Source organism: Galendromus occidentalis, unplaced genomic scaffold (assembly GCF_000255335.2).
Source record: "Galendromus occidentalis unplaced genomic scaffold, Mocc_1.1 scf7180000077511, whole genome shotgun sequence".
NCBI classification, from domain to species: domain Eukaryota; kingdom Metazoa; phylum Arthropoda; class Arachnida; order Mesostigmata; family Phytoseiidae; genus Galendromus; species Galendromus occidentalis.
Genome location: NW_003805499.1, coordinates 573867 through 588054, shown reverse-complemented (window position 1 = coordinate 588054; position 14188 = coordinate 573867). Strand labels below are relative to the sequence as shown.

Below are 14188 nucleotides of genomic sequence, written 5' to 3'. Positions count from 1 at the left end.
CGTGTCTCGTCATTACGAACGCCCGTCGGTCCGACCCGACCCATCGATCGCAAATCGCGACCCCCGTGGGAGGTTGGCGCGCGAAAATCAACCTGAATTCGCGTGATAAATAAAAGTCTGCGTTCGAATGACCCCAACGCTCCGACGTTGAGCAGGCTCTAGCTTGCCCGCTGAAGAGCCACTACACAGCTGAGCAGTGCTACACACTACGACGACCACCATCACCACCACCGACGATGATGATGACTGCTAGAACAGAGTTGAGAGCTAGCCTCTACGGGGTTTTCGCACTCACTTGGACGGAAGGAGCTCTAGAGCTGGTGGGCGATGGATGTTTAGGGCAGCGCTGGCTGTGGGGGCACCAGTTGTTCCGACGACATGGTCCGGGGAGGGAATGATGATCACACCAACCTCGGACTCTTCGTTCACTCTGTCTGGAATAACGCCAGGGAGACACGAACAGATTCGGCTCCTGTCGTTCGACACTAGAAAACGACAGTACCGCTGATTCGTTCGAGACGATCAGATGTTGCTGTTATGGCGGGACTTGGCGACCGAGTCGAGATGCAATGATTGAAGAGGAACTCCGCGCGTACCTCACACGGGGAGCGACGACGTACGAGCGAAGCTCCTTGCGTATATTTCAGCGGCTCTTATCATCTCTGAGGCAGATTGCTGCGCAACGTTCCGCTATGAGAGCAAACCTTACCGCCGGCGCGACGGACCACCATCCGTCGCGGGAGGGCTCACCCTCTCTTGGCGGCAAATTCGAATCAGGATTCCGGCGCTTGCTAGCTGAGTTTTCCCAAGTTGCACAATTCTCGGCGGTTGACCAACTCGCTGAGTCGAGTTCCCCGCGCATTCAGAGGAGCTTACTTGATCTTCATCTTTTGTTAGCTCAAATCAGCCATTATTCAATTAATTCCGAGCGTTGATTTGAGCTTCCGAATTTCAATGAGCTGAACTACAACGGATTTAGAGCTGGGACAATCGAACTCTCCGAGGAATCGTCGCCGGCGTCGATTCTCAGTGCCTATCATTTACGTTTCAAGTTCCTCTTGATATTGTCCTATGGGAGAGGGATTCGGAAAGACGGATGACAGAAAGCCTGTGCACGCTGCGGCCTGTGAGCAACTTCTCATCATCACGGGTATGATGCAATCCGCCACATATTCGGACTCATCCGCTCGATCCACGTCTTATCAGAGAATCAATGTCGAGGAAGTCGTTCATCATCGCAGCTTAGCCTAGACGGTTCCGTGTTTCACTTCGAGGACAATAGATCTGATTCCCAGAGCAAGGCTCTTTCAACAAGTTGAGACCTGGGTTGCTTTTTCCAGAAGCTGCTTGCCGCCCATCCAGCATGGCGACTCATTTAACCCGACATTATCCTTATCCACTAAACGAACATTCTATCATATCGTCGAGTCGCTCAGCTTCCTTTCGAGTACCGCTGAGGTCTACCTCGCTTCTCCTCGGTGGAAAATATTTCGGAGGGTTCATTTCCTCACACTTGGAGCGCGGGATGTCTGCAGCGAAGTGGAAACTGCAGTGTCGTCAGGAAATATTCTGAAAGACCATATTGTGGCGGAGTTGAGGCGATTCTTTGTCTGGCAGAAACACTCGCTGTGATAATGGATCGGGCGGACCGAGTGAGGAAAAAACAGTCGATCTCACTCCGGCGGAACTCTCCCAGCGCCGGGAATCGCAAATCCCCCATGTAGAATAGTCTCCGGAACCTGAGACGCTTCAGATCAGGGCTCGCGATGCCGCGTATCTGGACAGTCTGATAGATATAATTCCCTGTTGCGTCCGAGTCTCTCATTGGGATCGTGTCAGGTTCTATGTCATGGACCTGATCATTCTAGCCTCCCACGGAGTCAGACAGTTGCTTCGAGGTTGGTCTTCGGCGCAAACACGTGGGATATGGGATGGCTTTCCTCAGTGAATCACGGGAATATCGACTGGCACGGCGGACGAATGAAGCTACGTGGGGATTGGCGGAGTTGCGCGAGTCTAATATCTGATAGGGAAGAGCCTCACGGTTTCCCATTTCCTGCTCCGAGGATATCTTCGGCTGGACTGAAAACCAAACCCATCCTTCGCCGGGAGAGATTCCCAAGATCCCCGATTAGTTTTCCGCCACCGATGGAGGTCGTTCCCCCTCGCCCCACGGGGATCGAGCGAACTCGTCTCCCGAGAAACACCTAGGTGAGATCTATCGCCCTCGCTCTAGCGAATGATCTCTTATCCCGATTCGACGACTCCTCGGAATTTTTCCTCTATTCATGGAATACTATCGCGTCAGACGCCCAGCGCTCATCAAGAGGGAGAGAGTATTTGGCGGTACTAGATTCGAAAATTCTTCTCTCGCCACTGGGAGCACTTGCACATAGATACAGCCGCGACTCCTGTTCGACCGACCTTTCGCCTCAGCAGGAAGAGGTACAGGGAAAGACGTCGAGGAAACCTTTGAGCGATTCCTTAACGTCTGAATTCGAGATCTGATTCGTGGTGCCGGTCCCTAAGTATACTCGGTGAAGCCTGCGAAGCATCCGACATGAAGGTCAAGACAACAGAGCACACATTCGAGTAAGTTTATCGCTCGGTCGTTTGGGACACAAGGATCGTGCCGCACCATGTGGGAGCCTGAGGCCGTGGTCCCGATCTTCTCTGGGGTTGACAGTAGGGATGGGGTACATTTAGCCGAGTGTCCGCCCAAGGAATCGGAGCTGGTGTGACGACTCGCAGTCAGTAAGGGCGTGTGAGGGGATATCGATCTCTGTTCTCGTCTCTGTCATGTTCGATGGCTCCGAACCGGAGCGGGCTCAGAGGTATTACGCCTCGGCCCGAACAGAGTCTCGGTATTGATGTTCAGACGAGCATCTTCTGAAGGACGGAGGAACGAGAGCGATTTCGATAAGAGAGTCGGCGACCCACTCTCGCAGGAATGCCAAGATGGCCTTCAAACCCTCGAGAAGAGCTTTCTGAATGTTCCGGCCAGCGCTTTATTAGGCCCCACAAGTAGAACGTTCTCGAAAGTTCTTGCGAGTCGGTCCTCATGATCAGGTCCGATCCGCCTGATCCCTTTGGGTCCTTACTGTCAGGATAACTAATCTTTCATGACGTCACGGAAAGTTTCTTAGGGCGCTCTGGACTCTGACTTTCCGATGTCATCTTTGCGCGTTCATCCAAGTCGGCATCTATGAACTTCTCGTGGGGGAGAAGATCCCGTGATCGACACATTTGGCGCATTGGTTCTCTTGGCTCAATTATTATCTATTGCATATCGAGAGCTCTTATATGAGAGACCTATTCGGGAATATTTAACTGACAAGGTCAAAGAATTGATACGAAAAGGAACGTTGGCCCTCTCCTGATTCCTCATGTCATTGGAGTCTTCTGTCTTTACAGCCATCCATGGGATGTAGTGACGCGAGCTGTGTGGAGGAAGTATCCGAACCCCCTGAATCCGTCGGTGGTGTTCGTAGACATTGTCGATCGAGAGGTCAAAGAGGGCAAACTCTACTCACATCGCCTCCTGGCGACCAAGTGGGGCGTACCGACATGGGCTCAGAGAATTTTCGGCGGGGATAAGACCGCCTACGCCAGCGAACATTCCGTTGTCGACCCACAACGTAAAATCATGACCGCGGTGTCTAGAAACGTGAGTATGATGTGCACAGCTGTCATCCCATACGTCATAGGCCAGCATTATCTCTTAAGCAACTGAGCGAGCCGAGCGATCAGCTGTACTGATAACGAGCTGTGCTTTTGGAGAACTGAGTTGAAAAAAAGTCGCCTCATATTGCAGCTGAGTTTCAGCTCAGAGCTCGAACTTGTTGAGCGGCTGACGTATACCGAGAAGGGCCCGAACTGTACGTTACTGACGCAGGAGACCGTCGTCACCATTAAGGGAGTTCCGCTCTCGAGCCATTTGGAGAATTTCATCGCTGGGAGTATAACCAGTAATGCAGCCAAGGTATAGACACGATTCTCAATTCCCCATCACGAGGTGGTGGGAATCTATTTAGAAGCAAGCACCACCCAAGCTCGCTGGGGAACTCATATCGCGCTCGAATAAAACCATCCGGGCATTCTTTCCGCAGGGTCGACAAGCTATGGAACTCGTCATTAGCAAAATCAAGGATGAGATGGCCGAATTCAAGAGCTCGGTGGACGATATTGCGAACGAAGCGAAAAATGTCGCATCCAGAGTTGAAGATCTGGTGAATGTTCGAACTGAAGAGCCCTTACCCCAGCAGCAAGGATGGTTCAATTGGTTCCGTGGATAGATTTCTGAATTTAGAGGGTGATATGATTCTCATTGGAATCATTCGGATCTCAATCGAACGAGATCGCCACTCAGGTTGGGCTAAGATTCACGCGATGAGACATCATGACGAGAACAACTCGGATATAGCAACAAATTGTAGGCAATATTTTTCCAAGAACCACTCAAACCGATCAACATGGTGTTTAAAGTAATTGTTGGCAGAGGCTGCAACACCACATCCGGTTTTCCTAGTGCCCTCACTGAACAAGCTCGAGAACGATTGAGAGGAGAGAGACCGAGAATGGATGACTCGGATGTATATACTGGTCTGCCGAGAGAATCAGACTTGTACACTTACACCGTTACGAAGTTTGTAAATTAAGGGCAAATAAACTTGTTAGCTCGATGCCGAGAGTATGAGAGGCACATTTTGTTGGGTACTGAGCTATTGAGTCAGGACGTGAATAAGAACACCGATGATTGATTGGAACGCTTCGTTTCTCACTTGGAGCTACTCGACATATATAAAGTCCTCATATATAAAGTTTTCCGCCTGGATAGATCAACAATGATCCTAAGACTCCCCCTTGTTGACTACTCAATGACCATTGACCATGCCTATGCGCCTGCACAGACACTTATGTCTGATTCTCTTTCGATGAGGCGATCTCAGATTCCATCGCTTTCCTCCATCCCGAGCATTGGTCGCTTGTGATAGCCTCCTGATAAGTCTGAGGTGTATCGACCTCGACGACCTCAACAATCGAGGTTTCGTAGTCGCTCAGATGACCTGGCTTCCTATGCAAGAGAGGATTCCTGAGAACACTCAAGGACCTCCATGAAGTATCTGGAAGTGAAGCTTCAACATCCGGAGAACCTCGTGCTGTATCTGAATCCACTTCTCTGGACTCTTTCCTCGCCGTTTCATCGTCGCTAAGCTGCGGCTTTCTCGGGCCCGTTTCAACCGAACAGTCTGCGTCCGTCTCCGGACGTTCACTTCGACTCCACATTCTGTCAATCTTTCATGGAACGTCACATCCCGGGATACCATCACCGCATTTCGCATGCAGCCAGTATCTCTCATCCTCATCGTATCCGACGAGATAAGCCTTCTCCGCTTTCTTATCAATCTTCCGTCGCTTCTCATGTGGGACGTGAGGATAACACAAACATTCTATGACAAGCGAGTGTTCACTCCTGGGCTTTCTTAGATCCCTTGATTCATACGGTGTGATTCCTTGAACTGAGGTTGATCCTGAGTATGATCCTAACATATTTCCTCGGATGCGCGACCCCTGATGACGAATTCTCGAGCCTCATCTGGCTCCGGTAAAAGTATCCGCGGAACGTAGGGGAGGATGCGCTGCAGAGGTTGAGACGAAATGCTCTCGAGCTGCGTCATGCGTTCCCTACAGCGATGCAAAACACTCTCCTTATTCTTTCCGAGGATGTGTGATACTGCGCGAGTCGGGCGGCCCCACGGACGTCGCACTTTCGAATTGGCCGTCTATGGTATTTAGTCTAGCCCCTAACGCTCCGGTCTGGAGATCTGGGTGTTACGATTCTTCTACGCTCCTCACGGGGCCGAGGATTCGCTCTCTTAGTCGACCGCAGCCCGGTGAGCGACCTCTCCCCATCGGTTCGTGCTGGCCTCTCGCGACAGATACGCTATATTGATACGAAGACCATATTCTGAGGTCTTTTCTCGTAGTTTAGCTGAGATAAGGGTTGCCTGCCCGGACGCGTGAAGTCCCGAGCCCAGTCCCGCCATGAGAGCGATTGAGTGGGGACAAAACTCCTTGTACGCTGGGCAATCTGATCTCTGAGTCGTAGCTGCCGACGGAAAAGCATCTATATACGTGTTTCCAGCAAAACGAGACGGGAAATCGTCAGACATCCAGATGTATTGAGAGGCTCCGAATTCATATGTACATATCTCAGTTGTCGTCGCTCCGAACTTCTTCGAGATCACAGTCAGGATCGTGTTCATCAGCGCAATCGATGCTGTCTTTTATGACTACTTTCTTTTCACTAACCCCATCAGGAGGAGTTCTCGAGTTTTCGGAGCTCGTCCGCGACGGTGTGATGCGGGTGACCGCGCTGACAAAGACTTCGACCCATTCGAATCCATTGAGATCATGACTTCGGACGCCTACAACCAGGCCCTCCTTACCGAGAGGGCATTCGAATTCCCTGATGCCGTTTCTCGGAGTCAGGGGACGACAGGTCACAATAGATGACGGCGAATTCTGTAGCGATTGCAGGGCCGACAGACTCTCATCGGCTGGGGTATTTCTTTGGGGAACCGACTCGCTGAAACCTGAAGGAAGCTTCTTGTTTCTAGAGCTATCAGGATGCCCGTACATACTTCTTGAGCAAAAAGATAATCAAACAGCGATCAATAAGGATGAAAGCGGGGAAGGGGATTCGAGCGAGCGGAATAATTCTAGTTCAATCGAAATGCTCACGTTCAGCCTCGGACAAGCTTATCAACAATGGCTGCTCGGCCAGATCCACACATATAAGCAGATGCCGGAATGCCTGAGTTGAGATGCGATGACATTTTTGCAGCTTTTTCCCGCTAGGAAGCGTGATTCCTGCCGGAAGGGGGAAGTTGCCTAGGATTTGATTACGACCGGTGGCGCTCCGGACAGCATCACGGAGCTGAAGTTCTGAGTTACTGTACCTTCGGTGGTGGTATTCCATCGAATCGGGATGGGGTATGCTCCCTCGCCTAGAAGGCTTAATAAGGCGACGACTGACCACACACGAGAAGATTTCTTCATCTTCTGCTGAGAGGAACGAGACTCCATTAGTGCTGTCGACGAACATGGAGCACCGGTACATCCTATCGTTGCCGATTCAGCTTATTCGGAAAGAATCGAACATGGGCATCGGCGGAAACCCGTGCCCCTGATTGTATAGGACTTCGAAGCTGAGAATGCGCAACCGAAAATTTTCCCCCCTTCCAGGTCGAAGACTTCCCGGGGTCAATAACTCGAGCGCATTTCAGGAACTGAGATTGCCCGGAAATTCACCTCAAGAATACATATACTCCTAAACGAGCGCTGATGAATCTGGAATTAGCATCGTGGTTTCGAGCACCGCATCTGGAGAAAGCGCCATGGCCTGTCACATTTGTCGAGACGATACTTCTCGTACCTCAGCGGCACATACCCCTTCTATAAAAACTCAAACTCACGCTTTCATGCAGCCGACAGGTGCATTAGGTGTTCGCGTTGCAATCTCCGTGTGGAAGCCGTGCCTTGATTGCGGCCCGTAGTGATGATTCGCTCGCACTGGCTCAGCCGAAGAGAAGAAGGAAAATGAAAAAGTCAAGAAACGAGCGCCTCTCCAGCTCAGCGGGGGCCAACCGAAATCGCTCCTCCATTGTTCCCTCGGAATACGAAGATCGACAGTTTCTTCTGCTGTTTGTCCCGTTTTCATTTACATGCGCGGGCGTTAGGCGAACGAGCAAGCGCAGAAGCGAGCTAAAACAGCGAAGGAGAAATATGACGTCAAAGTCCACCGCGTATGCTTTTTAGCCTCTTCGGTGATATCGAGGATCTTCATTCAGAATCCGGATGACTTCCCGCGCTCTTCCGAGAAGACCTTGATAACTCACCGCAGACGACAATGCTTTTCCGGTCGTGATGCTTCAATGGCGCAGAACCTCCCTGCTTTCTGAGACACGCCTCGAGCAGCACGCCGATCGTTCCGTGGAAAGTGCTGAGATCTCAGCATCGAAAGCGTATTGCCGTCCACGATGCTCCAGATCTCGGATGAGGAGAAAGAGTTTCTATCAACACAGACCAGGTAGTCTTGATTCCTGGAGTACTGAAGTCGTTTTGGGGCCTCTTCCTCCAAAACCAGCACCGGGAACTCTTCGCACGCTCCTACGGATGCAGGGGATGACGGCGCCAGAGCCTCTCTGCCTCGAATCACCTACGGGCACAAGCTCAAGCCTCGACCAGAAAGCTGACGATCGCGAATCCATAGAGCGATGATCGTCGTACATCACCCCAAGATTCTGAATCGATCTTTCCCTCGCTAGTTCGAAACACCAGCCAATGTATTCCGAACATTAGTTCATCCTTCTCCAAGCCGCCGTGGCGCCGTTGTTCCCCAATACCGGTCGGGCGTTCATGACGCTTCACAGCGTACCGAGCCGGATCTTCCGAGGCGTCGTAAGCAGTTCCACAGGGGCCATCATCGTGTTTGCACTGCTACCGCCGTCGCAGAGAAACTCAAAATTTCTGTTGGAAGACCTTCCGTCTGGGATATTCCCGGAATCTATTTCCGTGTGGGAAGAGGGTGCGCAGTGTTTGATGATTGTGCAGGACCTGATAGCGGGTGTCCTCGATAAATATCTCCCAGCGGCTCTGATGCATGAAGAGACAAATACCCCCTGAATATTGCAAGCCTTCCTATGGTTTTCGATATTCGTTAGAAAAATCGAAGCGGGGAGGGTGCCGCTCTGAGCATGGAGGCCGGTGTTGTGCGAAAGCGCGCACCACGCGACCGACTTCATTTACATTCAGAGCGGTTGACTGGATTTTCATGAGAATACAGAAGGGCTCTTTCATTCCGATCGAGGCGACTCGGAGTGAATAATCTCGTACGGCTCACCTCTGCACACAAGTATGACACAAATGTTTAGCAAATGCTTGCAAGTGTACTCGGAAGCACCGGACGACGCCAACGTTTTGACCCCGAATGAATATGGTGATCTTCTGGCCGCCTCGACTACTTCGAGGACTTGCTATTGAATATTCAGAGTCGGTTTTCCAGATTGAGAATCTCTGAATTTCTGGTTCGCTCAAAATGAGGGAAAGCTCAATCGAATAAAGATGAAGTTCCGGATGGAACTATGGATTTTTCTGAGGATCCTCTTCCCTCACCGATTGGCCATGAACATTCGAAAGGGAACAACGGATAAAACACGACATCGACGGGGACATCAATCTTTCAAACGGATTCGAACTGGAGGAGCGCGCCGAGTAGATGCTTCGTTTCGGTGGTGCTTTAGAGCGTTTGAGGATATGTCTGTCTCTCAGAGAACTTCGGTGATAAGTGTGATGGGTCTTTTGTTGGGCTTTTGCGCCTGCCAAGATTTAGTGTACTTCCCTGGGCTGGTGAGGGGCTACTACGGGTACTCTTACGGTGGCTACTCCCCGTACTACGATTCCTACGTACATAATAGTGTCAAGACAGCGTCTAAGTCTGGAGGATACAGGTGAGACGTTTGATATCATCTAACGGGGTGGTGACGAATCTCTTTTTTCGGCTCTTTCTCGAAAACGGCTGTGTTTAGAGAAAAAATGTGCGACGGACGATCCCCCTCTGTTCGATTTATCGTCGAGAAAGAATACCACTAACTCTCTCAGAGTTGAGGACCACGAGGAAGAGCATGTCTCCTCCCTATGCGAGGAAAAATTCCGCTCTTATTCACTTTTTACAATATCATTCCTCTTATTTTTTACTCGGGAATGGTGAGATATAGAGAAAAGAAAGTGATGTCTCCGCCTATTTTTCATTGAAACTCAGCGTGTCCGAGAAAAATAAGAAATCAAAATCGGGATCATCCGGTATATCGTAATCCGTGATCCCTCTATTCTTAGTCAGTCGTGGTTCAGGTAAGGCTCGGGAATGGGCTGGTCTTGCAAGCTTGCTACCTGGGTAGTCTTCGAACCGGATCCCTTCGAACGCACTCATGGAACACTGAGAGCAAGAACATTCTATTCTCGAAACTCGCGCCACCCTGCATCATGTCCGACTTCATCATGTCCTCTGTCTTGAGAATTCGACGGATGACGTCACTCCTTGTCGATCGAATATGCAAAAGTCGGAGACTATGAACAGAAATAACTTTTCAGAGGCCTCTCGCTCCCCACCGCGGGTGGGTACCGAGGAGGTGGCACAGTGCAATCGGGCGGCTATCGTGGAGGTGCAACTCTGCCGGTTTCGGGCGGATACCGTGGTTTAGCTGGCGGCGGCTACCGGGGTGCGAACGTGGATTACTACGACAATGCTTACCCTCTGGATGGATATCGACGGCAACATCACGACTACTACTGAACCGAGTATCTCCGGAGCTGAACTCTTAAAGTGACCAGGGAGCTCTTCCCCCCTTTCTGAGTCGCTGCGTCCACTACTCCGGAGTGAACTAATGCTTCGATTGGCCTCCTGAGAACTTTCGAAGTCTCTACACTCGACGGAGTCGAGATTATGACAATGATCCGGTGGCTGGTTGGAAACTCTGCGGACCTTCAGGCTTGGAGTTGCCCCCACGTGTTTGTTGTCCGAAACGAATGACATTCCCCGATCGAGAGCTAGGGAGAGCTGGGGTTCGAACTCAGAGAATAAAGTCAGGAGAGACCTTCTCGTGGAAGATTCTTGAATTTCTCCTCTACTACTAAGGCAACCTTATCACACGAAAACCTTGGATTTCCATTTAGGGACTCTACAGATGATAGAGCTCCGAATTCGTCGATTCTGGCATGAAGGATCAATCATCTTTCTTCGATGAACGGATGCATATCGGAATCGATTGTGTTTAGCTTTAAACAATGTTATATATGCAACAATCCATCTTGCGATCGCGCCGGATCATTGTGAGCTCGAATCCCCTGGCTACCGTCATGATATACATGCATCCTAATATCTACTATACATATATGTATATACATATATATCTACTATCAATTGTGGAGATTTATCGGCGCTTATCATGCTCGTATCCTGGCTCAGAGCCGATAGGTGAAGTATAATACGAAGGGATTGCTCGATTCACGGAAACGAAACATAGAGCACTGTTTATCGCAGACTACGCCGTGCTGTGAGCCGTCATTGCGTCTCGAGATGATTTTCCATAGCCGGGAATGTCGGACGCGACCTTGGAATCTACTATGGAATGCACAAATGTTGTTGAATGGGTCGGCTTGACTGGACTCCAACTTATACGAAGTATGAGGTCATTTTGTTTGCGCAGAGGCCGACCAGAGCGAGTTTGCCCATCCCTCAAGGAATTCTCGAGTCAGATCCCCGGCTGTTAAAGTTTCGAACGCCTCTCATTTCACAGCCATTACAGGGATCAGACTCGATTTCTCCATTTTCGGGGATTTTATGCTTGTGGTCGATGTACAAGGAGAAATCGGCGAGAGATCCCCATCTGTTTTCTCTGGAGCTCCGGGACGCATCTTCTGATTCCCGATAGCGAACATTTCTCACGACTCGAGAGGGAAATGGCGCGCCCTTCTCGAAGGATATCCTCATGCATTTTAAGCAGCGCTCTGATGCAATCATGCTTGTTCGGAGGAGTCGGTCGGCATGGTACGTTTAGAATCCGAGGAATTACGATGATTTCTCAAGGAGCATTCTTCCGACCGATTTCTCCCCGCATTAAGGGACGGAATCGAATTTTCGCTTATCCGCATATGAAGTTACAACCAATTCCGAGCTGCCGAGAACGGATCCGATTCGACGTGGAGCCAAGGAGCTCCAGGTTTTGATATCAATCAGAGGCGCTGATCTTGACGCACCCATGGTGTTAAACCTGCTGGTCGTTGGCACCCATCCCCTCTTCCACATCCTGGAAGAAAACTTGGGGAAGTCCGCGACTACGAGCACTCGTGCGTGCCTCTCACGTGACTTCTTTGTCCTTGTTCGGTGCATGCAGACATGGATGTTTAGCGCATTTTCCGAACACGTGGAAGTTCTTCTGAATGGTTCCCCGATTGTTCATTACTCTGAATCGGACTATTGAGTGAATACTTATTCCGGCACTCAGGCCCGGATTCGACCTCGAATTTCGATGCCGTCCCGATATCTACTTGAACTTGGGAAAAGAAAATTCCCCAAGTCGTAGGCGACTCAGCTGATCTTCGAGACGGGTCCGTCGAGCCCGGAGATTTCGGAAAACTTAAGTTTTTTACATGGTGTGATATTGTTGTCGCGTGCGGAAGCGTCGACCGAGGTGGCAATGAAGTTCTGAGGGAAGCTCCGATGTTTCTGAAGAAAATATTCTTTCCCCGATCGGCTGTGAGCTGTGAGCAATCATGACGGAGGCACATAAAGACGTGTCAGGAGCACGAGCACCACTTTTTCTAAAAGACGCGAGCAACCATCTTAGTGAAGATGATGCGGTTAAGCTGCATCTGCATGATTTCGAGCTTGGCGGTTATGACGTGTTGGTCTGAAGAATTGTACAGGACTACTCAGATGGCGAGTGGATCCACGCAGAGCGATTCGGACCCTTCGAGACTCTACGTACGGCGGATCATCCGACGAATTTTCATAGTGCCCAATAATTCTTATCGGTGAGTGTCTCTGGATTTCTGCGGCGGATTACATGCTCGAAATTCCGTCGTTAGAATCGCTGCACTGACCCCTCTAGAGGTGGGGGCGCCCGACCCGTAGAAGTGCCTAAGCATAAACCCGATAACAGGTGGCCTAGTAAGTAGCACATTATTCTATCCTCCCGCAGAGGAATGCGACCGATGAGAGCTCCGGGCGCTTACACTGGGCAACCCATGTCCGGCGGTTATAGGGGAGCTTCGAACCCTGGTGGATTCCGAGGTGCCGCACCCATCGGCGCTTACCGCGACGCGGAGGTGGATTACGTGGAGACTACATACGTTCGAGGACGTCCGCCTCAAGACTACTGAATCTGCCATCAGACTCCGTGGAAGGAAGGCTAATATTCATCGAATTTTCCGCGCGTGGGATCTGAATTCCGAATAAAGATTGCTCGTTAGGAAGGTTTCCATCGGTCCATACATTTGATCCTGATCGGTCTCGAGACGAGAGTCCCCGACCGGCATGCTTTCCATCATTCTAACCGGGGGATGGGTCCTTCCGAATCAGGTAATGAGGTATTCCCAAATATCCCCACTATATATTAGAAGCAAATTATCTCTCGATCTGTGGCCAGGATAGATTCCCGATGTCTCAACGCGCAATTCTTCTCGAAGATAAGTCATGCTAACGTAAGCATTCTAGGACTCTCGATTTACGATCCCAAGTCTGGTGAAGATACAATAACCGCCCAGGGCAGGAATATCACAGTGAGGAATCATGGCAGACAAATTCTTCGGCCCAGAGAGCCAATACGTGATAATTTACGAGACTCGCTTCATAATATGAGCACCCACCCCCATCAAGCGAACGGGGTGATACGCAAGATTATTCCAGATGCTCCTTGAATTTCTCACCACAGCTTAGAGAGGAAGTTTTTATCTAGGTACCTACCTAACTTCACCCCGTCTATCCGACCTGTCTCTAAACGGGAATCGCTCGCTTGAGGCGCAGCCGAGCACGGACGTAACAGAATCTGTTTACAGCGTTTTGGACCAACGTGCCGTTCCTTGTGGACTGCTTCATACTTGAACAATTTTGTCAAAGGAAATCGAATGCGTGCGTGCGCGATAGATCAAACCAGGCACGAACGGAAGATCTAAGGAAGCCGCATCGAGCTCGACGCTTTGGCCTAAACGAAACTGAGACCGGAAGATTGAGAACTCCAGGCGTCTGGCACTTCTCGACTTCTTAAAGGAACCTAAGAAAATATGGGGCATCAATTGGTTGGTGAAGGCTGTCAGAGATGCCTCTTCAAATTTGCATCGAGGGCGCCTTCAATTGACCGTCCAGGGTTAATGATGCGGTCACGTCGAAAACTCAGAAAGTTCGGAATCGGGGGCCGATAGACCGGCATCATCTGACAACAATGAACATTGCTTGATCATCGAAAATAAGGCTCTAGCAAGATGGATCTAGGCTGTCTGAAAAAATGTGGTATAAAGTTCTGGAGGAAACCAGCAACTGGAGACGGCTGATGACTTTTTGCAGAGTATGACTATAAACTCCAATCCGAAAGAAGCTTCCACGGGAAAAAGCGAAATACGATCTCCGAGA

At 50.3% G+C, this 14188-nt stretch overlaps 2 protein-coding genes across 2 annotated transcripts; both read left to right on the top strand.

Annotated features, from left to right (window-relative positions):
• The first annotated feature begins 2403 nt into the window (after positions 1-2403).
• On the top strand, positions 2404-4758 carry slmo (PRELI domain containing slowmo). Its single transcript, XM_003746928.1, has 4 exons — positions 2404-2592; positions 3415-3667; positions 3815-3982; positions 4110-4758. The coding sequence occupies exons 1-4, from the start codon at positions 2561-2563 to the stop codon at positions 4293-4295; spliced, it is 639 nt and encodes a 212-aa protein (XP_003746976.1). The 5' UTR covers positions 2404-2560; the 3' UTR covers positions 4296-4758.
• Positions 4759-9244: 4486 nt separating this feature from the next.
• Positions 9245-10660, top strand: LOC100898143 (prisilkin-39). Its single transcript, XM_003746927.1, has 2 exons — positions 9245-9512; positions 10153-10660. The coding sequence occupies exons 1-2, from the start codon at positions 9319-9321 to the stop codon at positions 10352-10354; spliced, it is 396 nt and encodes a 131-aa protein (XP_003746975.1). The 5' UTR covers positions 9245-9318; the 3' UTR covers positions 10355-10660.
• The last annotated feature ends 3528 nt before the right edge of the window (positions 10661-14188 follow it).

Bases quoted from the DNA above. Each gene is read 5' to 3' on its own strand.
- LOC100898143 (XM_003746927.1), top strand. From the start codon at position 9,319: ATGTCTGTCTCTCAGAGAACTTCGGTGATAAGTGTGATGGGTCTTTTG. The intron at 9,513-10,152 runs GTGAGACGTTTG...ATAACTTTTCAG, and splicing joins TCTAAGTCTGGAGGATACAG to AGGCCTCTCGCTCCCCACCG.
- slmo (XM_003746928.1), top strand. From the start codon at position 2,561: ATGAAGGTCAAGACAACAGAGCACACATTCGA. The intron at 3,668-3,814 runs GTGAGTATGATG...CTCATATTGCAG, and splicing joins TGACCGCGGTGTCTAGAAAC to CTGAGTTTCAGCTCAGAGCT. The intron at 3,983-4,109 runs GTATAGACACGA...TTCTTTCCGCAG, and splicing joins TAACCAGTAATGCAGCCAAG to GGTCGACAAGCTATGGAACT.